At 54.7% G+C, this 24,647-nt stretch overlaps 2 protein-coding genes and 1 long non-coding RNA gene across 5 annotated transcripts; all 3 read left to right on the top strand.

The window, feature by feature from the left end:
- The first annotated feature begins 8,114 nt into the window (after positions 1–8,114).
- LOC109573505 (serotonin N-acetyltransferase) lies at positions 8,115–11,273 on the top strand. Of its 2 annotated transcripts, none has more exons than XM_070774029.1 (4): positions 8,115–9,419; positions 9,769–10,005; positions 10,296–10,450; positions 10,774–11,273. In XM_070774029.1, the coding sequence occupies exons 2-4, from the start codon at positions 9,843–9,845 to the stop codon at positions 11,077–11,079; spliced, it is 624 nt and encodes a 207-aa protein (XP_070630130.1). In that variant the 5' UTR covers positions 8,115–9,419; positions 9,769–9,842; the 3' UTR covers positions 11,080–11,273. The 2 variants fall into 2 exon arrangements, with proteins under 2 accessions (XP_070630130.1, XP_019836300.2); XM_019980741.2 differs by having other exon boundaries at positions 9,766–10,005.
- Positions 11,274–13,213: 1,940 nt separating this feature from the next.
- Positions 13,214–15,404, top strand: LOC139177628 (uncharacterized). Of its 2 annotated transcripts, none has more exons than XR_011562170.1 (3): positions 13,214–13,344; positions 13,697–14,271; positions 15,029–15,404. It is a non-coding gene; the product is annotated as an uncharacterized lncRNA (long non-coding RNA). The 2 variants fall into 2 exon arrangements; XR_011562171.1 differs by having other exon boundaries at positions 13,697–14,508.
- Positions 15,405–22,699: 7,295 nt separating this feature from the next.
- LOC109573499 (serotonin N-acetyltransferase-like) lies at positions 22,700–24,078 on the top strand. The gene is made up of 3 exons (XM_019980736.2): positions 22,700–22,917; positions 23,208–23,362; positions 23,686–24,078. Exons 1-3 carry the CDS (start codon positions 22,755–22,757, stop codon positions 23,989–23,991), a joined length of 624 nt encoding a protein of 207 aa, XP_019836295.2. The 5' UTR covers positions 22,700–22,754; the 3' UTR covers positions 23,992–24,078.
- Positions 24,079–24,647: the final 569 nt, after the last annotated feature.

Below are 24,647 nucleotides of genomic sequence, written 5' to 3'. Positions count from 1 at the left end.
CATGAGGGCGGGGCGGGGTGGGGAGGGATGGACTGCATGAGGGCGGGGCGGGGCCAGAGGGAGTGAAAGGACGGAGAGAGGAGGCAGGGGTGGGGACCCGGGGGCGGGAAGTGGAGTGCTCACCGAGAAAGAGGGGAGGAGTCGAGATAGGATGGAGGACGGTCCGGAGACCGTCCACAACACTTAATGAGCTCCCTGGACGTCTCCAGTCTAGTTCTAGGCACTGGGAGGGATACAGAAGGAACAAGATACAGCCTCTAGGTGTTTACAATCTAGTTGGAAAGACGAAACACACACATTAAATAGCTTAAAGGCAACTCCAAGGCAGCTTGTAAGCAAGGCTAAATATAGAGTGTATCTACAGTGTACTGCATTAGGGAATTCCTTGCAAAGCCTGGAAGGTCATGACCCCTTAGGGACTGGTCAAGAAGTTGGTGAAGGAGTCCCAGAGAAAGATTGGAAACGTAAGCAAGTGTTAGTGGCCCCTATGGTTTGGCTTTAAACTCTTGCCTGGAAAATCCCATGGACGGAGGAGCCTGGTGGGCTGCAGTCCATGGGGTCGCTAGGAGTCGGATACGACTGAGCGACTTCACTTTGACTTTTCACTTTCATGCATTGGAGAAGGAAATGGCAACCCACTCCAGTGTTCTTGCCTGGAGAATCCCAGAGACGGCGGAGCCTGGTGGGCTGCCGACTATGGGGTCACACAGAGTCGGACACGACTGAAATGACAGCAGCAGCAGCAGCAGATAACTTCAAAGCTCCCTGAGGCTTATGCGTTGCAAGAAGGAGGAGAGAGGGGTAATTAAGGGTGTAAGCCGTCGATTCCAAATTTTGGGCATAGACACTTACTAACCTTATGAAGTTGGCAAGCTGATAAACTTCTTTTCACCTTAATTTTCTCATCTGTAAAATTGGGGAGGTAATAGCAGTACCTCTGTCATCTGGCAGTTGACAGGATTAAGTGAAATAGAACAGTGCCTGGCATATAGTTCCCCAATAAAGGAATTTTTTATATATTTCATTATTATAATATTTCAAACCCCCTGCCTAGACTAACATTCTAGACTGGCAGAATTCTTAGACTTACAATCTGCTCCAGATTGCCATTTTAAAATATTAAAAGTAATTATAAAACAGAAGTAATTATACTGATGTGTCTCTCCTAAGTAACTTCCAAAAGATTTAGATACATTCTCAGAGGACAGAGTCATACTGGGTTGTTGAAAGGAAATTAGGAATACTCAAGATATGGCCCTCCTCACCTTTCTCAGTTAAAATCATTTTTTTTCACAATTTTCTGCAAGACCATGAGTGGTAAATTAGCAAGATAAGTCAATATTTCAGTATTTAGGTTCTTCAAAAAAGGCATTGGGTAGTTTATAGACTACCGAGGATATAGAACTATACTTGTGGAAAAGTTATGAGCATTCATGAAAGGAAAAACATTTTTTTTAATTAAAACACACATGGAGTGCAGATGGCAACCTGAGTACTTGAGATGCCCTGAGTTAAGTACTTACAGAGTGTTGATATATTACTGGGTGTGGGGTGGTTGTCAGTGGACTTGTATCTTGGAAAATTCACATACTAAGGTATAGGAAAAAAAAGACTTAAGGGGAGATGAGGATGTGATGGAGAGACAAAGCTTGATTCCCAAATCATGGCCTTCCTGTCCCAGACCACAGTGCAGAATGTCCATCTGAAATTATTGCTGAAAAGACGCAGTACCCTACTCCTTTCTCCATAAAGACTTGGGAGGCTTAGTAGCAGTGACATAGTAGCTTCTGTTCCATCTACCATGTCCCTTTAGCTCTGTCTCCTTGGCCCCTGATCACCTAACATTTATCAATAACTTATTATTGACCCGCACAGTGGCAGACACATTCACATGATCTTATTTGTTATCACAATTCTGGATACAGGTGTAATTAACTTTATTTTACCAGTAAGAAACAGGGTCCAAGGAATTCAGTGCCTTAAGGGCATAAGGTAGGAACTGGTAGAGTCAGGTTGGAACCCAGGTTTCCTGACTCAAGTTAAGGGTCTTGTGTTTTTTTTGGCCAGGCCTCCAGGCTTGTGGAATGTTAGTTCCCCAGCCAGGGATTGAACATTGGCCCTCGGCAGTGAAAGCTCAGGGTCCTAACTGCTGGACTGCCAGGGAATTCCTTCAGGTATCCATCAAGGGATGGGGGGTGAGCAAGACCTTAGAAGGGGCAGGGCAGGTCTTTGTTTGATGTCAAAAATCTAAGTGAGTTTTGCATTCTTCTCCAGCTTATGCCAGTGTTTGTTTTAATGTAATAAGAAAGTCCTTTCCTCCCTAATCTTGAGTAAAATTAGCACTCCAGGAAGATGTGCCATGTTTATTCTGCAGCTTCTTATAATAATGGCTAATAATAGCTACCCTGTATTGAGCTGTAACTTAATGCCAGGTACTGTGATAAGTGTTTTACATAGATTACCCATCTTTACATAGATTTAACCTGTGCGGGAGGAAGTATCAGCCCCACTTCATGAAGCACCGCCCCAGAGGGTGCTGTCCCCCCACCCCCACCACTACCAGGAACATGCTAGGTTGTAGGCAAGAGCCCTTGATTTCAAATGCTGATCCCTCCCTTGCTAAACCTGTTTCAAGCTGGTGGATCCTCGCACTAATATGTGTAACCTGGTGCCTAGTAAGCACTGGCACTCAGTAAGGGTACCATCTTGGTGGGTACATCAAAGGTCTGAGGTTCCAAACTTCCATCGGGCCAGTTTCCCACTGTCTCCTCCATATACCCGAGGAGTTGAAGCTGGGGTGGGGAGAGCAGCCCTCTCTGGCCCCTGCCGGCCCGTGCTACCTCAAAGCCCTGTCTATCGCCCCCAGTTTGAACTGCATCTGAGCCCTTTTCCAAAGAGAAGCTCAGTACATTCCTTCCTACCTCCTAGTGACCTTCAGTGACCTCACTCAGCCCTGAGATGCTCCAGGCAAAGTGTGAGACTTAACTCCTTCCCAAACCCCAAGCCCCCAGCCACAGTCTCTTGCACTTCCAGGCTGGCTAGTGGGGGTGACCCTGGATGGAAGTGACTGCCTGATTTTTATTTTCATAACTGTTGAATGGGGAAAAAATAAAATAAAACAGACCTGTATTCCCCAGCGGAAAATCACCGTTCTCTCATGGGCTCAATACTTAGCTCTTCGTGGAGAATAGAGATACTTCTTGGGAGAATTTTGCTTATTTACAAATGTGCCTGCCAGAAACGGAGCCAGCCTGGCCACTCCCCTTGCTAAGGGGCTGACTGGGTGCAGGAGGCAGCAGACCTGGCAGCCAAGTGAACAGATCCCCGTGAAGCAGGCTGTGTCTTTCCCTGCCTTAACTGGCCACAACCGCCTCTCCAGAACCTTCAAGTGAACATGAGCCCCACGCTGCCCCCTACTGGAACCCTACCCTGCTTGGCCTCTCCAAACCTCTGAGTAGGAGGAAATCCAGATGGGCCCAGAGAGGTCCCTTTCGCCTTGCAGTGAATGTTTGGGAGCTCTAGGCTGCCTGCAGCACTGGGGTCTTTGGTTGGGAAAGGGGGGCAGGAAGGGTGTGGCCCTGGGGAGCCCTCCCACACCCTCAGTGGCTGGCTGGAGAAATGCCTTTGAGGTCCACCACTGGCTTGCTCTAGAATCATGGGCTCTTGGGATTTCCCTGGTGGCCCAGTGGTTAAGAATTTGCCTTCCAATGCAAGGGACATGGGTTCAATCCCTGTTCAGGGAACTAAGATCCCACACACTGCAGGGCAACTAAGCTTTCATGCTGCAACAAAGTCAAAAAAATTTTTTTTAATTTATTTTTAATTGAAGGATAATTGCTTTGCAGTATTGTGTTGGTTTCTGCCATGCATCAGCATGCATCAGCCATAAGTATTCATATGTCCCCTCCCTCTTGAGTCTCCTTCCCACCTCCCACCCCATCCCACCCCTCTAGGTTGTCACCGAACCCGTTTGAGTTCCCTGCGTCATACATTTAATTCCCACTGGCTATCTATTTTGCGTTTGGTAGTGTTAATGCTTCCTGTTACTCTCTCCATCCGTCCCACCCTCTCCTTCCCCGGCTGTGTCCACAAGTCTGTTGTCTATATCTGCATCTCCACTGCTGCCCTGCAAACAGGTTCCTCAGTGTGCACGCGCGCGTGTGTGTTAGTCGCTCAGTTGTGTCCGACTCTGCAGCCCGTCAGGCTCCTCTGTCCATGGAATTCTCCAGGCAAGAACACTGGAGTGGGTTACCATTTCCTCCTCCAGAGGTTCATCAGTACCATCATTAACAAAATTTTTAAAGGATCTTCTTGTTCCTGGAGCCTCACTCCTCCTTGCTTTGATGCCCTGGGTGAACTAACCGCGGGACGTGCCCAAGGTCACCCCGCAGTACAATCAGAATGAAGACCCGGAGCAGCTGGTCTTTGGCTGGCCACTCACTCCTGACCATGAGGATGGGTTGCAGTCCACAGGGTGAAACCCTTTGTGCTGGGGGTGACAGTGGAAAGGGTGAGCTGTGAGTGAGAGCCCAGGATGGGCAGGCTCATCCTGCTTCGCTCCTTCCTGAGGATTCAGGGCCCAAGGACAGCAAATCTGCCAGACCAGCTTGCAGAACAGGAACAGGGCTGCTGGGGCTTAACCATGCCATACTCTTCACCACCACTGCCCCACCACCAAAGCATGGGCTCTTCCTGGATGACCAGCCATGGGAGCAAAGTGGCATCTTCTCCCTAAAACCCCTGCCTTCTCCCAGAGTCTTCATCCAGGTAGATGGCAGGGACACTTACCTAGGTACCAAGTTGGCCACCTGAGGGTCAGCCTTTGATATGGAGCTCTGTAAGTCAGCTAAGCCCAGAACCTGGTCCCTCCACCTCCCTTTTCACACGCAAATAGCCCCTGCCTGCTTCACTGGAAGGGTCCAATGGGGCTGGGGTGATGGGATGGTGCAGTGGTTAAGGCTGAGTTTCTGGAGTTAAATGAACTTGGGTTTGAAGCTTGTGTTGCCACTGACTCACTAGGTGACCTTGACTTATTTTACTTCTCTGAGCTTTGGTTTCCTTCGGGAATGATAGCAATACCTACTAGCTAAGGCTGTTAGAATTTAACTGACATTAAGGATCAGAGATGCTTTGCTGGTGCCTGGACACTGTAGGAGCCTGATCAATGTTAGCTGCTGCTATTAGTTCATCTCCGCCCCTCACCACCTTGTTCCTGGAAGACTGACGTATAAACACCACCATCCGACTTCTCAGCTTAGTGTCTTTTCGTGGTTCTCCATGGTCCATCAGAGCGTGGTGCTCGGGGCCCTTCAGGAATTCCTTCGTTAATCCCTCCCAGCTGCCTCCTGTCACGCCTCCACCGCTGCATCCTGTTCACACCCTCCCTGCTGCAGCCTCAGCTGCTCATGCCAGGATCCTGACTCTCCAGTGCCTCTGTGCTTTTGCTTGGCATTTTTCATTCCTCTACTTCAACCCATGGTTTTGCGTAAAGAACTCCTTTTCATCTTATGACGTCTTCCAAGAGCCCCATTGTGCCCACTGATTCCTCCACTTGCCTAGTCATACCTGCCTGATTGCATTTATTTCACTCTATTAGGACCATTTGTTGGCATGCCTGTCTCTCCTGTGGGACTGTGTCTTCTTTGTACCTTTGTATTCCCAAATCTAGCACAGGTCTGATTCATAGTAGGTGCTCAAAAGAGTTTTGGTACCAAACAGACTCACAGACATAGAGAATGAATAGACTTTAGGTTGCTTAGGGGCAGGAGGATGGATTGGGAGTTTGGGGTCAGCAGATGCAAACTCTTACATATAGAATGGATAAAAAACAGGGTCCTACTGTAGAGCCTAGGGAACTATATTCGATACCCTGTAATAAACCATAATGGAAAAGAATATGAAAAAGAGTGTATATCTATGTATAACTGAATCAGTTTGCTGTACAGCGGAAGTGGACACGACATTGTAAATCAACTATACTTCAGTTAAAAAAAATTATTTATGTTAAATGATTGTGCAAAACAAGCCAGCCTCTCTCAAAGGTCCCGAATATGCCAACAGGTCACTGGACACCTCTGTCTTTGCTCAGGTCCCCAGTTCTCCATTTTTCCTGGACACACACCCCACTCAGGCACACTCACCGTACACACACATACATACATACGCACATGTGTACACACACACACACACATACGTGCTGCCCCTTCCCCAAGACTTTGCTGTCTCATTAAACTTTAGTCTCTAGATCGGGGCTGCCCTCTGCAGGAGCCCCTAAGCACATGTGGCTCTTGAGCACTTGAAATGTGGCTGATCTTGGGCTTCCCTGGTGGTCCAGTGGCTAAGACTCGGTGCCCCCAATTCAGGTGACCTGGGTTCAGTCCCCGGTCAGGGAACTAGATCCCACATGCCACAACTAAGAGTCCCCATGCTGCAGCTAAAACTTGGTGAAGCCAAATAAATAAATGTTATAAATAAATAAAGTTATTTAGGCATCATTTAAAAATGTGGCTGGTCTGAACTGACATGTGCTGTAAATGTAAAATACACACGACTTTTTTGTCATCCTTCATCTGTATTTTGTATTTATTCTATAATAAATATATAATTATATACTATAGAAATGATAATTTTTTTTAAAACAAAAGGGTCCTCAAGTATAGATTCACATATAATTGGCACCACACCATACCATAAATTTGTACTATGTACTCTTTTTTTTAAGATTCAAGATAGTTTTATTACATCAAGCTACAGACTCAGTATAAAAAGGAAAAAAAACAGAATATGAAATATGTGTAATAATTTTATATCAGTTATTTGTTGAAATGACAATACTCCTTATCTACTGGGTTAAATACAAGATCTTATTAAAATCGAGTTAGCCTGTTTCTTTTGGCATCTTCTCATGTGGTTACTAGAAAACTGAATATCATGTGTGGGGCTCCCAGGATCTTTCTGTTGCACAGCTGAGCTCCAGATCCTTAGGGCGCTGTAGGTCCCTTCTTTCTCCAGGAGGTGGCGATCTCTCCCTGCTTTTGACACCTCCGTTCCAGAAAGGTCTGGAAGGTTCCTGAGGAACCTGTGTACCATGGCAGATACTGAAAACCCTAAATAAGGACGAGACCACATTCAGTCTATCTATCCAAAGGAGGCTTCAATGGAAATCCACGGAAAGTCAAGGAGCTAAGTGTCATCCTCACCAGCAGAAGAATCAACACCTAGCTGATAGAATCCTTGTCTATGTATCTAGCTCGCTGCCACATGTTCAATGCAATCTCTGTTTTCGAGAGGTTTATAAGCTGCTGGGAGCTTGCTGGGTGAACCTCCTGCACACAATTCTCCATCTCAATCCCCATCCCCTGGAGAATCTGCTAGTGACAGATTAAGGTTGGAAAGGTCAATTTTTGCTCAGTCGCTTAGTCGTGCCCGACCCTTTACAACCCCATGGGCTGTAACCCTCCAGGCTTCTCTGTTCATGGGATTCTCCAGGCAAGAAGACTGGAGCGGGTAGCCATTTCCTCTTCCAGGGGATCTTCCTGACCCAGGGATTGAACCCGCCTCTCCTGCATCGGCAGGCGGATTCTTTACCACAGCGCCACCTGGGAAGGCTGGAAAGGTAAATATGATTAGGCAAACTGTGCTCTGTGCACTCTGTTCAGGGCAGATCTTAAGTGCGGGGGAAGAATGAGAGAAGGATGCTGCCCTCAAAACCACCAAAAAACGCAACTCTTACAGTTTCACGAGTGCCTGAACTGAGCGCTGCCTTCCTTGCCTGCCTGGGCCGTTCAGTTGCTCTGTTGGGAAAACTGGGGTCTCGGAGGCGTCACTGGAGTTTTTCGTGGGGTCCACCTTTCAGTTTCCCCCAGGTGGATTCCCTGGGGTCCTACAGCGGGAGCCCAGCAGCAGTCACACGGTGGCAGCCCGCCCCACCCCGGTTCCAGGCCCTCCAGGTGCAGCTGAGCTGCAGCAGGCTCTGTGCTGGGGGTGGGGTGGACTGGCATCTTTCGTCAGTGCCCTCTGCCCTGCTGCGGCCTCTGCTTTGTCACCATAAAGTGGCTCTTCTGCATCTGTCCCCCACCCTCCCCCACCCCTCTCTCCTGGAAGGACTCGTAAAGTCCATGGTGGGTGTCCTTGTTAGGAGACTCTGAGCTCCTGTCTCCACGCTTGGCTGCAGGAGATGCTGCTGATTGTCCAGTACTTGGGTTCTGGGATGTGTCCTGATCCAGGGCTTGCTCGTCTCCTCACCTTTCTTCCTGTTAATGGCTCATCCTGCCCACGGCTCCACCCAGAGAGAACATCCCCCAGCTCAGCCCCAGCATCCCTGTGGGGACACACAGCCCCTAGAATGTCCTTTCTATATTGAGACTCTGATGTCCACTCCGTCATGGGACAGCCAAATCTGTTCTGGTCATCTCACTGCTACAGAGCATTAGTGGGGTGGGGGCTCAGCCAGGTCAGAGGGAGGCTCTGCTGGGCAGGTGGGCAGTCAGGTCCCATGGTCCTCTGGGGTTCTCCGTGTGGCCTGGACAACCCGGCTCCACTGTCATAGAATGTCCTGGAGCAGGAGCCCACCATTGCCCAGGATCTGCCTGGGACCACAGAGCCTGTGGGAGAGACCTGGTGGGCAGCCACAGCTGGCACCCAGATGTGTGTAGCCCTGTCTTGTAGGCTGGGGGGCCCAGAGGAGAGCTGGTGGATGAGGTGACAATGGGACCCCTGAAGGGGAGCAACTGGGGAGAAGAAGCGAGAGGTGAGCTGAGTCAGAGCCGGGGGAGCTGTGGTCTTGGGACCCTCTCAAGGGGGCTGGTGCTGGAGGGAGTCCGTGGCATAGAGAGTGGAACTCCATCATCAGGGGTCTGGGATGCAGCCCCCGAGCCAGAGTCCCCACATGGAGACATCAAATGACGTTGACTTTGCATCCCATACTCAGCCTTGGTCTCTTGCCTCTGGTTCTGCAGTTCTGATTAGCCACTGAGCAAGTCCTCTAAATGATGACACGCTTGGGCTGCCAGAGCTGGGAGGACCCTCAGAAGCGGGCTTGCCTAGGGGACAGAGCATGAACACCTGTGCCAGTCAGTTGGCGCCAGGACACGGATTAGACTGGACCCACGAGGCTTAGCCCCGTGCTCATTCCCTCAAACCCTGGGGCCTCAGCCAGCCACTGTAATCCTCCACATCCACGTGCCATCTGAGGTTTCAGCCTCAGCCAGCAGGGACAGGGCTCGGCGTGGGGGGTGGGGGGACAGAGCCCTGCTGGCTACATCTGCCTGTAACGTGGGGGTGGGGCAGGCAGGGGATTAGAAATCTCTGAGATCAACATCACAAGTGTCTGGACTTTTCTGGTCCTGAGGCTGTGGACAGCCCCCAGAGTGGTGGCTCTGTGGGGGGAACATTAGAGCTCCTGCAACACAGGAGTCCTGGTAAGTGGAACCCTGGACCCTGGGCTCCTAGAATTTGAGAGCAGGAGTCCCCTGCCTAGGGCTTGGGGACGGGGGAGAGAAGGAGGCAGAGGGCGGGAAGGGGAATGTGCGGCTCACAGGCTTTGTAAGGGAGGGACGGCCGCCCCTAAGAACTGCACATCAACAGGACATCAGCGAGTGAGAAAGGGGCCCAGGGAGCCAGAGCAGGCACAGGGCAGGAGGAATTGATGCTCTAGCCCCTAGACTCCCCGCTCCAGGTCCCCTACAAGAGAGGCAAGAGGCGCCATCGCCCTGGACGGCCCCCTGGGAGATGAGGACCAGCCCCCTGACCATCACCCCTCTCCAGCAGGTGTGGAGGGACCCTCCTTGTCACACAGGCCCTTTCTGAAGTTGGGGACCCCTTGGGTGGCAGCCGCACCCAGGATGTCCACGCCGAGCATCCACTGCCTGAAACCCTCGCCTCTGCACCTGCCGTCTGGGATCCCAGGGTCCCCAGGCCGCCAGCGGCGCCACACACTCCCCGCCAACGAGTTCCGCTGCCTCACCCCAGAGGACGCTGCCGGCGTGTTTGAGATTGAGCGAGAGGGTGAGCAGCTCCCTGGCCCCCCAGGGTCAAGGATTCTGGGGAACTCTGCTGCTGTTGCCCTTGGGGGAAGACCCTGGAGTCCCCTGTCCTTGGCAGATGGGCCCCCAGAGTGTCTGACGGTGTGTTTTGTGCATGTACAGGAGCACACGCGTGTTTCAGGAGAGTGGGGGGAAGAGCAGCCCTGAATCCCATGCTTTCCCAGGGGAGGCCTGGGGACCCGGGGAGCCCACCCAGCATCCGAGCAGATGCTCAGTGGACAGGGGGTCACCCACTCGTGCTTCCTGACGCAGCCTTCATCTCTGTCTCTGGCAACTGCCCCCTGAATCTGGACGAGGTCCAGCACTTCCTGACCCTGTGTCCCGAGCTGTCCCTGGGCTGGTTCGTGGAGGGCCGCCTCGTGGCCTTCATCATCGGCTCCCTGTGGGACGAGGAGAGACTTACTCAGGTGAGGATGGGGGTGACCTGCCCAGTCCTGGGAAGGCCTCAGGAAAGGAGGCCACCACCTCCCGTGGAGGCAGAATGTGGGGAAGGAGCGGGAGCCTGGGATCCAACACAGGAGCTCACGGTGTGTCCTCTCCCGGCAAGAGAGCCCAGTCCTCTGGGGCTCAAGGCTCTGATGAAGGGGCCCACAAACGGGCGGGGTCATAGCTCCTAACTTGGGTAGCAGGGGGCTGACTGGGGACTCGCGGGGCAGCTGCTCTTGGCCCAGCGGGGGTGGTTTTGGGGTGCACAGAGGCGACCCTGACTCGTGTCCGCCTCTCGCCCCAGGAGTCGCTGACGCTGCACAGGCCCGGGGGCCACACCGCCCACCTGCACGCGCTGGCCGTGCACCGCAGCTTCCGGCAGCAGGGCAAGGGCTCCGTGCTGCTGTGGCGCTACCTGCAGCACGCGGGCGGCCAGCCGGCCGTGCGCCGGGCCGTGCTCATGTGCGAGGACGCGCTGGTGCCCTTCTACCAGAGGTTCGGCTTCCATCCCGCGGGCCCGTGTGCCGTCGTCGTGGGCTCACTGACCTTCACGGAGATGCACTGCTCCCTGCGGGGCCACGCCGCCCTGCGCCGGAACAGTGACCGCTGAGCCCCTGGGGAGCCCACAGTCGGGGGCTCCTACCCTGTCCCCAGTTGGTCCCCTTCTCTGCCCTGCCGTCCCCCAACTCTGCTTGGTCTGAAGGGAGACGGTGATTCCCAGGGGATGGTGGAACGGAGAGAATGGGTGAAATAAAGAGAGAGCAGGGCGGCTGCTCCCAGCCCAGGTGCCCTCCTGGGGCGCAAGTACTGTGTGCTCCTCTGTCCATGCCAGGCCCTCCAGACCCCCTGCATCCATACTGCGCCCACACGTGCTGGGTCCGTGAACTGGGGACAGTGGGAGGCATCCTGCAGCCTTGCTTCTGCGTCTCACCAAAGGAGCCCCTATGTCCCCCGGACCCACGGCTGCCCCTTCTGGGCCTCATCCCTGGAGTGCGGGCAGCCGGCGGGAGGGGAGGGCAGGGGCCACCTCCCTGCTTGCCCACCACCCCAGGTGCCCTGGGTCCTCTGCCCACAGTAACTTCCATCCCATCGGGTGGGGGGTGAAGGACTGAGGGGAGGTGCCGCTTCCTGCACAGCAGGTGAGATAGACCTGAAACGGGGGTGAGCACGTAATGAAAAGATAGACACATATAATTTGGCCAGCGGGGAGTCAGGGAGCCCTCCCGCTCTCCATGGCAGGAACACAAAATGGCTCCTTCCAGCCCGCACTTTTATTGGCAGAAGTCACATGAGATCATTAGGGAATAGCTATACAGGGGAGTTGGATTAGCTTACCGTAAAGAGGGAGTAAAGTTAAGGCTCTGCTGTTGATCAGGAATATCTTGTTTGTTTCCGTGGGGACGGACGCTGGGGTAGGCAGTGAAGCGGGGCAGAGAGCACGTGCCGCTCCAAGAATGTCCGCTGGGCATGCTTCCTGGGACAATCACGGGTGTGCAGTGTGCCGCACCCTTGAGTCCCGGGGCAGGTTCTGGTCTCTGCTACCCTAGGCTGCAACAGGGAGGCACTGTGAGTGACTGAGTGCTGTATCCCCACCCCAGCATTGCTTCGGCCCGGCCAGCCCTCCCCTCTGCCCAGCAGACCCCGATTCTGCTATGGGGAGGGGCCAGAAGCAGAGGGCCATGGCCAGGCAGGGCTGAGAACGCGGCGGGAACCCAGCCTCGTCCCCAGGAGGGGCGCACTCACAGTAACGGGGAGGGGTCTGTACCAGCAGAGCCGGAGGTAGGGGCCGAGCAGCAGCCCAGGACCCTGGAAGAAAGGAGCCCACCCCCAGAAGGGCTCCCGATGGCAGGGCAGCACAGGGGCTGTCAGGGCCTCAGCCCCGAGTTGCAGAGACGCACAGGCTCTGAGTGTCCCCCACCCTGGGCCTGAGGAAGGGGGGCCTCGGTCTCCCAAGGAGCCCCCCTTCAAGAGCATCTCCTCTCAGATTCAGCCTCTCCTGGGGGAGGGAGCTCCTGGCGGGCAGGGAGCTCCTGGGAGCAGGGCCGGCCCCATGGGGTCTCTGGGATGTGTGTGGGGTGCGTTGTGCAGGCCGACAACCCGGTCCAGACAGTCCCTGCGTCCTCCAAGCTGGGTGGGAGCAGCCGTGCTGGCCCCGCCAGGCAGGTGGTCAGTGTAGCTCCTGGTCCAGCTTGTACTTCTCTGCAGAAGCAGCTGGTGAAGGGTAGGCCGGTGAGGCCAGGGGTAGACCTATAGCCAGATGATGAGCAGGGTGGGTGGGTGCGTGGGGAGGGCACAGGGTCACTTCCAGGTGCCAGCTGGAAGCTTGCGGGGAGGACCGGGCATATCCAGGCGTGAACTCTGGGACCTGGGTCACCCTATGTGTCATCCCCTCCCAGGGTGGGGACCCTAAAGCTGAGAGCCTCGGGGTACGGGGAGGTGCCGCTGGAGCTGCCAGAACATGGCTGGACTCCTCCCTCCCCCGCTTCCTGCAAACACTGAGCACCGACTGTGTGCACGCCCAGGGCAGTAAGCAGGACAGGCAGCCTGCTCCAGGTGGCGTGCGTGGGAAGCACAGACACTGAGCAAGCCCACAGCCTGAGGAGGAACTGATCAACAAACTGCTGACTCTTAGGGTCAAGAAGGGTCACAGTAGGCTGACTTCATTTGGCCTAATTCGTAGCTGTGGGATATGCTGGCAGGCGGTGGTCAAGGTCACGGAGCAAAAGCAGAGAAGAGGCGGAGTGAAGGGCGGGGTCCCAGCAAGGAGGTGACCTCGGAGCATGAATCAGGGGTTCGGCTGTTCCCTCTCATCCAGGGATTAAGGAATCAGCAGTGGGAACCTCGCAGCTGTCACGCGAAAGAGGAGAGGGAGCAGGTGGGGCCCCGTTTGAGAAGCTCCCTGGGACCCTAACACTGACGCGGCCCTTGCTCGCCTGGTCCAGATCAGTGGTCAGTGCCACCCTGTGCCAGGCCACCTCGGTGCCTCTGAGCTACCGCTGGCTCTGTGCTGGAGGCAAGGTGGGGTGGGGAGACTTCTCCAGGCCTTGGCCACGCTGGTGGGTCAGTATACCTTTCACTGATGTCCTCTGCCTGTTGCTACCTCTGCTTTGTCACCTGGAGGAGCCCTGGTGCCTCTGGCCCCTACCCGCCCCCACCCCTCTCTCCTGGAAGGATGCCCAGCGGCCATCAGGGTGAAGCTGAGCTCTTCTCTACACTCTTGGCTGCAGGAGATGCTACTGGCCACTCCTCCTCGGGTTCTGTGATGCTCCTGATTCTGGATCTGCTCATCTCCTCGCCTTTCTTCTGGTTATTGGCTCATCTTGCCCACCCTCGGCCCCGAGAGAACATCCCCCAGCTCAGCCTCCACTTTCCCTGTGGGGACATGCAGCCCTTCAGAACGTCCTTCCCATACTGAAACTCCAATGTCCTCTCCTCCGTGAGGACAGCCAAGTCTGTCTGGTCATCTCACCGCTACAGAGCGTTAATAGGGTGGGGGCTCAGCCGGGTTAGAGGGAGGCTCTGCTGGGCAGGTGGGCAGTCAGGTCCCATGGCCCTCTGGGGTTCTCCGTGTGGCCTGGACAACCCGGCTCCACTGTCATAGAATGTCCTGGAGCAGGAGCCCACCATCGCCCAGGATCTGCCTGGGACCACAGAGCCTGTGGGAGAGACCTGGTGGGCAGCCACAGCTGGCACCCAGATGTGTGTAGCCCTGTCTTGTAGGCTGGGGAACCCAGAGGAGAGCTGGTGGATGAGGTGACAATGGGACCCCTGAAGAGGAGCAACTGGGGAGAAGAAGCGAGAGGTGAGCTGAGTCAGAGCCGGGGGAGCCGTGGTCTTGGGACCCTCTCAAGGGGGCTGGTGCTGCAGGGAGTCCGTGACATAGAGAGTGGAACTCCATCATCAGGGGCCTGGGACGCAGCCCCTGAGCCAGAGTCCCCACTCGGACACATCTGTTGGCGTTGACTTTGCATCCCACACCCAGCCTTGTCCTCTCGCCTCTACACTGGTGACAGTGGTGTCACCTGTGACCGCCTTGCAGGTAGGTGGCATTTTTCTCCTGCCCCCTCAGCCCCCAGGCTGGGCAGAGCCTCAGAAGGCCTCTGAACAGCCACGGGCAGTGGAGTGGGCACAAGAGATAAATATTATGACCAGGAAGGGAAAGCGTACAGGGTGGGGTTTCCAAGGGCCCAGGGGGCTGAACTGTGGGTCTAGGCCTCTGTGGGAATTCCATTTCACTCCAGGATCCCTGTGGGGGCCCTCATCATGCCCCCCATTATTCTAGCAGGGTCCTCTGGGGAACCTTACATATTCCCAGCAGTTCTGTGGAGTCCTGCCCCAAGGCCATAGAAGCAGAGTCCAGAACCACGGTCACCTCCAAAGCAGACTGAACCCTTTTGTAACCGTTGCCAAAAGCCCCCTGATCATCACCAACCAGGTTCCTGACCCCAGATGAGTCAAGAGAGCCAGTGCTTACCCTATAGCGCTCTAACCAATCACCTAATGTCAGCTCTCCAGCAGGAACTTTCTTTGTCTTGAGGCTTTAAAAATTGTCTCCACAGGAGACCCTGATGCTGGGAAAGATTGAAGACAAAAGAAGGGGACGACAGAGGAGGAGATGGTCAGATAGCATCATCGACTCAATGAACATCAGTGTGAGCAAACTCCTGGAGATAGTGAAGGACAGGGGAGCCTGGCGTGTTGCAGTCCAGGGGGTCCCAGAGAGTTGGACACGACTTAGTGACTGGACAACAATGACAACCCACAAAAAACGTCATCCCTCCCTTGAGCATGCCTGCTGTTCTAATGGCATCTCCCAGTAATAAACTCTATTCTCCCTCCGTCCGCTCTCCCTGGCCTGTCAGGAGGTGTCTGCCTGCTGCGCTCTCAGTGCCCACATTATCTCTGCTCTTGGTTCTTAATAAACTCACTCCTTTCTGCAACACCCTAGGTCTGGAAATTCTCTTTCAACCCACATGCGGACTGCCATAAGTTCCAGCCAGGAAACTCTTGGTCCGTCTATACTCTCGCCCACTGCCACAGACTCCACTGGAAGTGATGGCTGGGGCTACAGAGGTTTGAAACTCCCGGGCTCTGTGCACACAGCGGGCTGGGTACCTCTGTTGGGTGACCCACATTCTTTCCCCACAGGAAGACAAGCAGGTTGCAAAGTCATGACTAAAAGGCTGTTGGGAGAACATGAGCTTTGAGTAGTGGTTTTGAGGCCAGGCTGCACAGGAGAATCCCCTGGGGGAAGGTACACAGGCCTGGAGTCCCATTCTAGGATGTCAATATCACAGTCTCGGAGGATGAGACAGCTATTGAAATATTTTTAAAGCTCCCGTGGGATTCCAATGGACAGCCAGGTATGAGGACCACGGTTCTGAAGCAGGGAAAGCTGGACAGGTGCCAGTCATGGCCGGGGGCATCAAACCAAGGTGTACATTACAGGTTTCTCCCACTGTCGGGAAGTAGGGAGTTCTCATGAAAACTTTTGTAAGCTGAAAGGCCGTGAAGCGAAGAAGCGATTACCATTAAGTTATATGGAAACACTTTTGAGTGTTCCCAGACCCCCCAAATAACCTTCCAAATCATACCAAATAACACATAAAACCTAAAATAACACTAACATATAGGGAAGGCAGGAATAATAAGATAATCATACAGCATTTATCAAATAGAAATAACATACGACAGTTAGACTCAGTTACCAGAATGGGGAAGATAGAACACACTGGGAGGCCGAGAGGTGGTCATGACGGTGGGTTAGGGTCGGTCTTGGTGGCGGCGGGGGAGGAAGACTGAGACTGGCGTGCAGGACCGAGAGGAAGCAGTTCATCTAATAACATCTCACCGCGTCTGAATCCATCAGGGCAGGCAGGTCACTGACAGCTGTGTCTTCTAGGTCTGCTTGCCTCGAAGTCAAAGGTCAGGGTCGCTGTCTGCTGTACCTGATGTCGCTGATGTGGCTGGCGTGGCTGGTGAGGAAGGCTGGGAATAGGACAGTAAGCTTGACTGCTTAGACTCACATGTTGTTCTATCATAGAACCCTCAGTAGGCAGTCAACGTGCAAAGCTGCCCTAAACCTACATGCTGTTTCAAAATTAGTCCTGTTTTCCTGTAATCATTGTAGCCCTGGCAATCACAGTGAAAACCTCAGTCAACGGCTTCTCCGGTTCCTGGACGTCTTCCCTCGGGCGTTTTGCTGTTGCATTCAGTTTGTTCACTGCCAAACGATCCCCCAATGCTGTTTTCGATTTTCACCTCTTTTCATGGAATAGCGAAAATCCTCTTCAGATTTCTTTTGGTTAGTGAAAACAGGTATTAATGTAAGCCTTTCATAAAAGCAAAATGGCAGAATGTGGACTTTTGAAAAGAAGGTGATAACTGTATGAGGTTTGGTAACCAAAGGGTCCAGCCAGCCCAAGGCTCAGATAGGCGCTGCCCTATGCCCTGCGCCTGGTGCAGACCTGCGATTCTCCCCGGCTCCCTCACGGCCCTTTACCGGCCCAGGCTGACCACTTCCCTTCTCATACCTCACAAACAGGGTTGCCAGACAAAATTCAAGACCTCTGGTGAAATTGAAATTTGAGATAAACTCCTTTTTTAGTATAAAAATGTTCTACATATCACATGTATGCGTGTGTGCTAACTCACTTCAGTTGTGTCCGACTTTTTGTGACCCTGTGGACTGTAGCCTTCCAGGCTCCTCTGTCCATGGGGATTCTCCAGGCAAGAACACTGGAGTGGGTTGCCATGCCCTCCTCCCGGGGATCTTCCCCACCCAGGGATGGAACTCACATCTTTTAGTTTACTTGCACTGGGAGGCGGGTTCTTTATCACTAGGCGCCACCTGGGAATCATTCATTCTTTAAAAAGTATTTGTTGTATACCTGGGTCAAATTTCACCAGGTGTCCTGCATTTTTATTTGCTAAATTGGACAGACTTAACTGATGTCACCTGAGGCTACTCCCTTGGTTGACGGATTCAATTACAGCCCAGGGGAGGGGGAGGACACATCTCTAGCGAGTCTGCTGCTGCTGCTAAATCGCTTCAGTCGTGTCCGACTCTGTGCCATCCCATAGACGGCAGCCCACCAGGCTCCCCAATCCCTGGGATTCTCCAGGCAAGAACACTGGAGTGGGTTGCCATTTCCTTCTCCAATGCATGAAAGTGAAAAGTGAAAGTGAAGTTGCTCAGCCATGTCCGACTCTTAGGTACCCCATGGACTGCAGCCCACCAGGCTCCTCCATCCCTGGGATTTTCCAGGCAAGAGTACTGGAGCGGGGTGCCATCGCCTTCTCTGACTAGCGAGTCTAGTGGTCTGAAATGCCTTGGTAGGGAATTTCCTGGCAGCCCAGTGGTTAAGACTCTGCGTTTCCACTTCAGGGGACTTGGGTTCAATACCTGGTCAGGGGATTAAGAACCTGCATGCTTTGGGGCTAAGCAAAAAAAAACCTCAGCAGATTTTTACTCTGGCTGGTGCCAGGCACTATTGCTGTCACTCTTGATGTTGATTTCACTGCAGAGGGCACCCTTATCTTTGTTCCCATCACTCTCTCCCTGTAATGGGGTATTGTCGTTTTCTTCCTGTTGACCGGGAGAGAGGCCTTGTGATCAGCCTTCCCTGCCCTTTCCTGCCCACCATGGGAGCCATGCACCAGTTTAGCTGTGTTTTGTATCCTGCTGGTCTTGTTCTCTGAGGATCCATGTGCCTAGACGGGTTTTCCAGAAAGCACAGGCCATATGGTGTCCAAACAAAAGAGGTGCATTCAACAGTGGGCATTTCTTCACAGCTCCAGGCTGTTGGGATCAGCCACCAGAGGGCGAGGTGGAGCCACAGGATCTAAGAAGAGCTTTGTTGTTCAGTGGCTAAGAGGTTTCTGACTCTGCAACCCCATGGGTTGTATCCCGTGAGGCTTCTCTGTCCCTGGAATTCTCCAGGCAAGAATACTGGAGTGGGTTGCCATTTCCTTCTCCAGGGGATCTTCCCAACCCAGGGACAGAACGCACGTCTTCTTGCTTGGCAGGCAGATTCTTTAGCCACTGAGCCACCTGGGAAGCCCCTATCAGAGGAGGCCTTTTCTGGGACCCCAGGTTGGAGGTGGGGGTGCCCAACTCAGGTCCTGGACATGTTCCTCCCAGCAGGTGTGAAGGCCAAACCTGAGGAAGTCTTCTGGTCAGTCCTGAAAAGTCAGTCGTGGGTTCCCAGAAGGGGAAAGACAGGAAGTAGCTCAGTGGCAGGTGGGGTAAGCAGGGGTCATGTGAGCTCTGGAGGTTCTGCTGGGCCTCAGACAGCAGAGGGGCCCTGGGTGAAAGGGTGTGGGGGCACCTGGGCTGATCTGAGGTTACTCCAGCGTCAGGGCCAGGTGGGCCCAGCAGCACCTGGCCGGGCCAGCACTGGAGTGCCTCCCGGGTCCTGGTGACAGCAGGGGCTCCTTCCATGGTGTGTGGACAGGGGTCAGCTCTGCTGTGCGGGAGTAGAAGCCAAGGGCCGATAGGGCAGGCGGTGTGTGTCAATGAAGGACAGGGCTGGGTGCTGGCTAGGGAAGGGCTGAGAGCTGCAGGAGGGGTGTGAGTTGGGGGTAGAAAGGGAAGCCAGGGGCCATCTGCTGGCCTGAAGAGGGGCTGGGGTAGTGGCATAGGAGAAGGGAGCAGGAGGCAGTTTGCTGAGACTCTAGATTCAGGAGGGAAAGCTCACATCAGATACTAAGACCAGAGGGCAGCCCTGGGCATGGGATGAAGCCAAGGTAGACCAGGAGCCCATGGGGTGAAGCCAAGGTGAACCGGAAGCCCATGAGGTGAAGCTAAGGTAGACCAGGAGCCCATGGGGTGAAGCCAAGGTGGACCAGGAGCCAAGGTAGACCAGAGGGCAGCCCTGGGCATGGGATGAAGCCAAGATAGACCAGGAGCCCATGGGGTGAAGCCAAGGTGGACCAGGAACTCTGGAGTGGACCTTATAGGCAAAGCAGTCTTCTGGATATTTAAGTAAACAAGTAGAACAAATATGCACAAAATCACACAAGCTAAATTTAAGAACGTAATGTACCATTTCCAGCACCTCCCCAAAAGCTCCCTTTGAGGGGACTTCCCTGGTGGTCCAGTGGTTAATACTCTGAACTTCCACTGCAGGGGGGGCGTAGGTTCCATCCCTGATCAGGGAACTAAGACCCTGCATGCAGCTGGGATTTTTAAAAAGCCCGGCCCCCAGACAGGCACTGATCCTCTGAGGTGGCCAAAGAACACACCTGCCAATGCAGGAGACCCGAGAGACCTGGGCTCCATCCCTGGGTCGGAAAGATCCCCTGGAGAAGGGCATGGCCACCCGCTCCAGTATTCTTGCCTGGAGAAGCCCATGGACAGAGGAGCCTGGTGGGCTACAGTCCACGGGGTCACACAGAGTCAGGCACGACTGAAGTGACTTAGCACACACACCCTGCCTTTGGAGATCTTCCCCAAAGCGCTCAGAAAGAGGTGCACGTGCAGAACCAGACTTTGGTTACCTACACCACGGAGGAGGTAATGTATGCGGAAGGACCTCCAGGGTCAGTCAGCGATGGAGCCCCTTCAGAGGCTTGTCCCTGTGGACACAGCAAGGTCTGAATTGCACAGTTGCAGCCATGTGTGTGTCTCCAGGCTCACTGGTCCCACCTGCCCATCTGGGAACCAGATTTGAGCTGACAGGTGGCTCACTAGCTCCCTTTGCTTGGTAGACCCTGACTGGAGGACACTGATGACCGCGAGGAGAGATGCGAAGATGTGAACTGGTCATTTGGAAAATCGATGGGGCCTAGCAGCCCTGGGGGTAACATACAGCTCACCTCACCTCTCTGAGTTTCAGTTTCCCTCTCTTTGACATGGGGTTCATACTCACTGGGCGGAGCTGTCATGTGGATTAAAGGAGACTCTGATCCAGGGTTCAGCAGGTATCAAGTGCTATAAATGCAGCAATCTTGGGCTGCCAGGGCTGGAAGGACCCTCAGAGGAGGGTGCGCCCAGGTCCCCAGGGGACAGAGGGTGATGCCCCAGCCAACCAGTGAACACCAGAGCAGAGGTTAGAGCCTGACCCCTGAGGCTTAACACTGTTTAGAAATCAATGACAAGCCCAAAATGGAGTCCCTAGTGCTAAGCGGCACCAAACTGAGGTTTTAATATCTAACCTCTTGGCAGCTTCTGCCTCGCTCAGGTCTGGAATGCTAAACCAGTCAATCTGGAATTTCCTGGTCAGCATTAGTGACGTACTCTTCCTGATAGACCTCATCTGCTCTTTCATTATAAAAAAAAAATCATTTTTATTTTTGGGCTGCACCATTTGGTTTGCTGGATCTTAGTTCCTCGACCAGGGATTGAAGCTGAGGCCCCAGCAGTGAAAGAGCCGAGACTCAACCACTGGACCATCAAGGAATTCCTCATCAGTTCTCTCCTCGTTCCTGGCCCCTTCAGCCTTTGAAGGCATTCAATTTCGTACAACTCTTTGGAACCCCTTTCTAAATATTTAGTTGCTTCTTCATGACTGTGCTTGGTCTTCGTTGGTGCATGCGGGCTCTCTCTAGTTGCGGTGCACGAGCCTCTCATTGCGGGGGCTTCTCTTGTTGCAGAACAGGGGTTCTAGGCTGCCTGCGCTCAGCGGTTGCGGTTCCCAGGCTCTAGAGCACAGGCTCAATAGTTGTGATGCAGGGGCTTAGTTGCTCCATGGCAAGTGGGATCTTCCCGGATCAGGGGTCGAACCTGTGTCTGCTGCCTTGGCAGGCGGACTCTTTACCACTGAACCACCAGGGAAGCCCTGGAACTCCTTTCTATTTGCCAGGTGGGATGGTGCTTGACTCATGTTCAGTTCAGTTCAGTCACTCAGTCGTGTCTGACTCTTTGCAACCCCATGAATCGCAGCACACCAGGCCTCCCTGTCCATCACCAACTCCCAGAGTTTACTCAAACTCACGTCCATCGAGTCGGTGATGCCATCCAGCCATCTCATCTTCTGTCGTCCCTTTCTCCTCCTGCCCCCAATCCCTCCCAGCATCAGGGTCTTTTCCAATGAGTCAACTCTTCGCATGAGGTGGCCAAAGTATTGGAGTTTCAGCTTTAGCATCAGGCCTTCCAATGAACACCCAGGACTGGTCTCCTTTAGGATGGACTGGTTGGACCTCCTTGCAGTCTAAGAACTCTCAAGAGTCTTCTCCAACACCACAGTTCAAAAGCATCAATTCTTCGGCACTCAGCTTTCTTCACAGTCCAACTCTCACATCCATACCTGACCACTGGAAAAACCATAGCCTTGACTAGACGGACCTTTGCTGGCAAAGTAATGTCTCTGCTTTTTTAATATGCTATCTAGGTTGGTCATAACTTTCCTTTCAAGGAGTAAGCATCTTTTAATTTCATGGCTGCAGTCACCATCTGCAGTGATTTTGGAGCCCCAAAAATAAAGTCTGACACTGTTTCCAATGTTTCCCCATCTATTTCCCATTAAATGATGGGACCAGATGCCATGATCTTAGTTTTCTGACTCATGAATCCCTGAATAAAGCCAATTTGATCTTAGAATGGACTCAGTTGACTTTTGTTTTTGAGCGGTCCCAAGTGATCTTTTCCCCAACCCTTGGGGCCTCATCAGCTGCTGTAATCCCCTCTGTGTCCTGCATGCTAGCCTAAGGTTTTGCCCTCAGAGGTTGGGGACAGGGCACAGCCCTGCTGGTTTCGTCTTGCCTGGGGTGACATGGAGGTGGGGCATTGCCTTAGAAATCTCTGAGGACACTGTCATGCGCTGCCCGGCCACACCTGCTACAAAAGCAGGTCCTGGATTTTCCTGGCTTCTGAGCCCAAGGACGGCCTCTGGGGTAACTGGCCCTGTGGTCCTGGTAAGTGGGATCCTCTCACAGGTTCCCAGGAACAGGAGTCCCCTGCTTAGGGCTTGGAGACAAGGAGAGAGAAGGCAGAGGAGGGTGGAGAGGGCAACTCGCAGATTACAGGCTTCGTAACAGAGGCACGGCTGGATCTGCACATAGACGGGAGTCAGGGAGACAGACAGAAAGGGGTCCAGGGAGCCAGAGCAAGCACAAGGCAGGAGGAATCGATGCCCTACATGCCCGCTCCGCCCTAGCGCCCAGACTCCCCACTCCAGGTCTCCTGCAACAGAGGCAAGAGGTGCCATCGCCCTGGACGACTCCCTGGGAGATGAGGACCAGCCCCCTGACCATCACCCCTCTCCAACAGGTGTGGAGGGACCCTCCTTGTCACACAGGCCCCTTCTGAAGCTGGGGACCCCTTGGGTGGCAGCCGCACCCAGGATGTCCACGCCGAGCATCCACTGCCTGAAACCCTCACCTCTGCACCTGCCGTCTGGGATCCCAGGGTCCCCAGGCCGCCAGCGGCGCCACACACTCCCCGCCAACGAGTTCCGCTGCCTCACCCCAGAGGACGCTGCCGGCGTGTTTGAGATTGAGCGAGAGGGTGAGCAGCTCCCTGGCCCCCCAGGGTCAAGGATTCTGGGGAACTCTGCTGCTGTTGCCCTTGGGGGAAGACCCTGGAGTCCCCTGTCCTTGGCAGATGGGCCCCCAGAGTGTCTGACGGTGTGTTTTGTGCATGTACAGGAGCACACGCGTGTTTCAGGAGAGTGGGGGGAAGAGCAGCCCTGAATCCCATGCTTTCCCAGGGGAGGCCTGGGGACCCGGGGAGCCCACCCAGCATCCGAGCAGATGCTCAGTGGACAGGGGGTCACCCACGCATGCTTCCTGACGCAGCCTTCATCTCTGTCTCCGGCAACTGCCCCCTGAATCTGGACGAGGTCCAGCACTTCCTGACCCTGTGTCCCGAGCTGTCCCTGGGCTGGTTCATGGAGGGCCGCCCCGTGGCCTTCATCATCGGCTCCCTGTGGGACGAGGAGAGACTTACTCAGGTGAGGATGGGGGTGACCTGCCCAGTCCCGGGAAGGCCTCAGGAAAGGAGGCCACCACCTCCCGTGGAGGCAGAATGTGGGGGAGGAGCGGGAGCCTGGGATCCAACACAGGAGCTCACGGTGCGTCCTCTCCCGGCAAGAGAGCCCAGTCCTCTGGGGCTCAAGGCTCTGATGAAGGGGACCACAGAGGGGCGGGGTCATAGCTCCTAACTTGGGTAGAAGGGGGCTGACTGGGGACTCGCGGGGCAGCTGCTCTTGGCCCAGCGGGGGTGGTTTTGGGGTGCACAGAGGCGACCCTGACTCGTGTCCGCCTCTCGCCCCAGGAGTCGCTGACGCTGCACAGGCCCGGGGGCCGCACGGCCCACCTGCACGCGCTGGCCGTGCACCGCAGCTTCCGGCAGCAGGGCAAGGGCTCCGTGCTGCTGTGGCGCTACCTGCAGCACGCGGGCGGCCAGCCGGCCGTGCGCCGGGCCGTGCTCATGTGCGAGGACGCGCTGGTGCCCTTCTACCAGAGGTTCGGCTTCCATCCCGCGGGCCCGTGTGCCGTCGTCGTGGGCTCACTGACCTTCACGGAGATGCACTGCTCCCTGCGGGGCCACGCCGCCCTGCGCCGGAACAGTGACCGCTGAGCCCCTGGGGAGCCCACAGTCGGGGGCTCCTACCCTGTCCCCAGTTGGTCCCCTTCTCTGCCCTGCCGTCCCCCGACTCTGCTTGGTCTGAAGGGAGACGGTGATTCCCAGGGGATGGCAGAACGGGGAGAATGGGTGAAATAAAGAGAGAGCAGGGTGGCTGCTCCCAGCCCAGGTGCCCTCCTGGGGCACAAGTACTGTGTGCTCCTCTCTGTCCATGCCAGGCCCTCCAGACCCCCTGCATCCATACTGCGCCCACACGTGCTGGGTCCGTGAACTGGGGACAGTGGGAGGCATCCTGCAGCCTTGCTTCTGCGTCTCACCAAAGGAGCCCCTATGCCCCCAGACCCACGGCTGCCCCTTCTGGGCCTCATCCCTGGAGTGGGGGCAGCCGGTGGGAGGGGAGGGCAGGGGCCACCTCCCAGCTGTCCCACCACCCCAGCGCCCCAGGTTCCCTGCCCACAGTAACTGTGCTTGTGCCCCGTCGGGTGTGGGGTGAAGGGCTGGGGGACGTGCAGTGAATGGCCAAGAGCTGCACCCCCAGCTCCAGCACCGCTTCTGCCAGGCTGGCCCTCCCCTCTGCCCAGCCAGACCCCTGACTATCTCTACAAGCAGCTGGGGCTGGAGTAGCGCGGGAGTCCAAGGATTTACCAGTA

Source organism: Bos indicus, chromosome 19, assembly GCF_029378745.1.
Source record: "Bos indicus isolate NIAB-ARS_2022 breed Sahiwal x Tharparkar chromosome 19, NIAB-ARS_B.indTharparkar_mat_pri_1.0, whole genome shotgun sequence".
Classification (NCBI taxonomy): domain Eukaryota; kingdom Metazoa; phylum Chordata; class Mammalia; order Artiodactyla; family Bovidae; genus Bos; species Bos indicus.
This window is presented reverse-complemented; position numbering and strand designations above follow the sequence as displayed.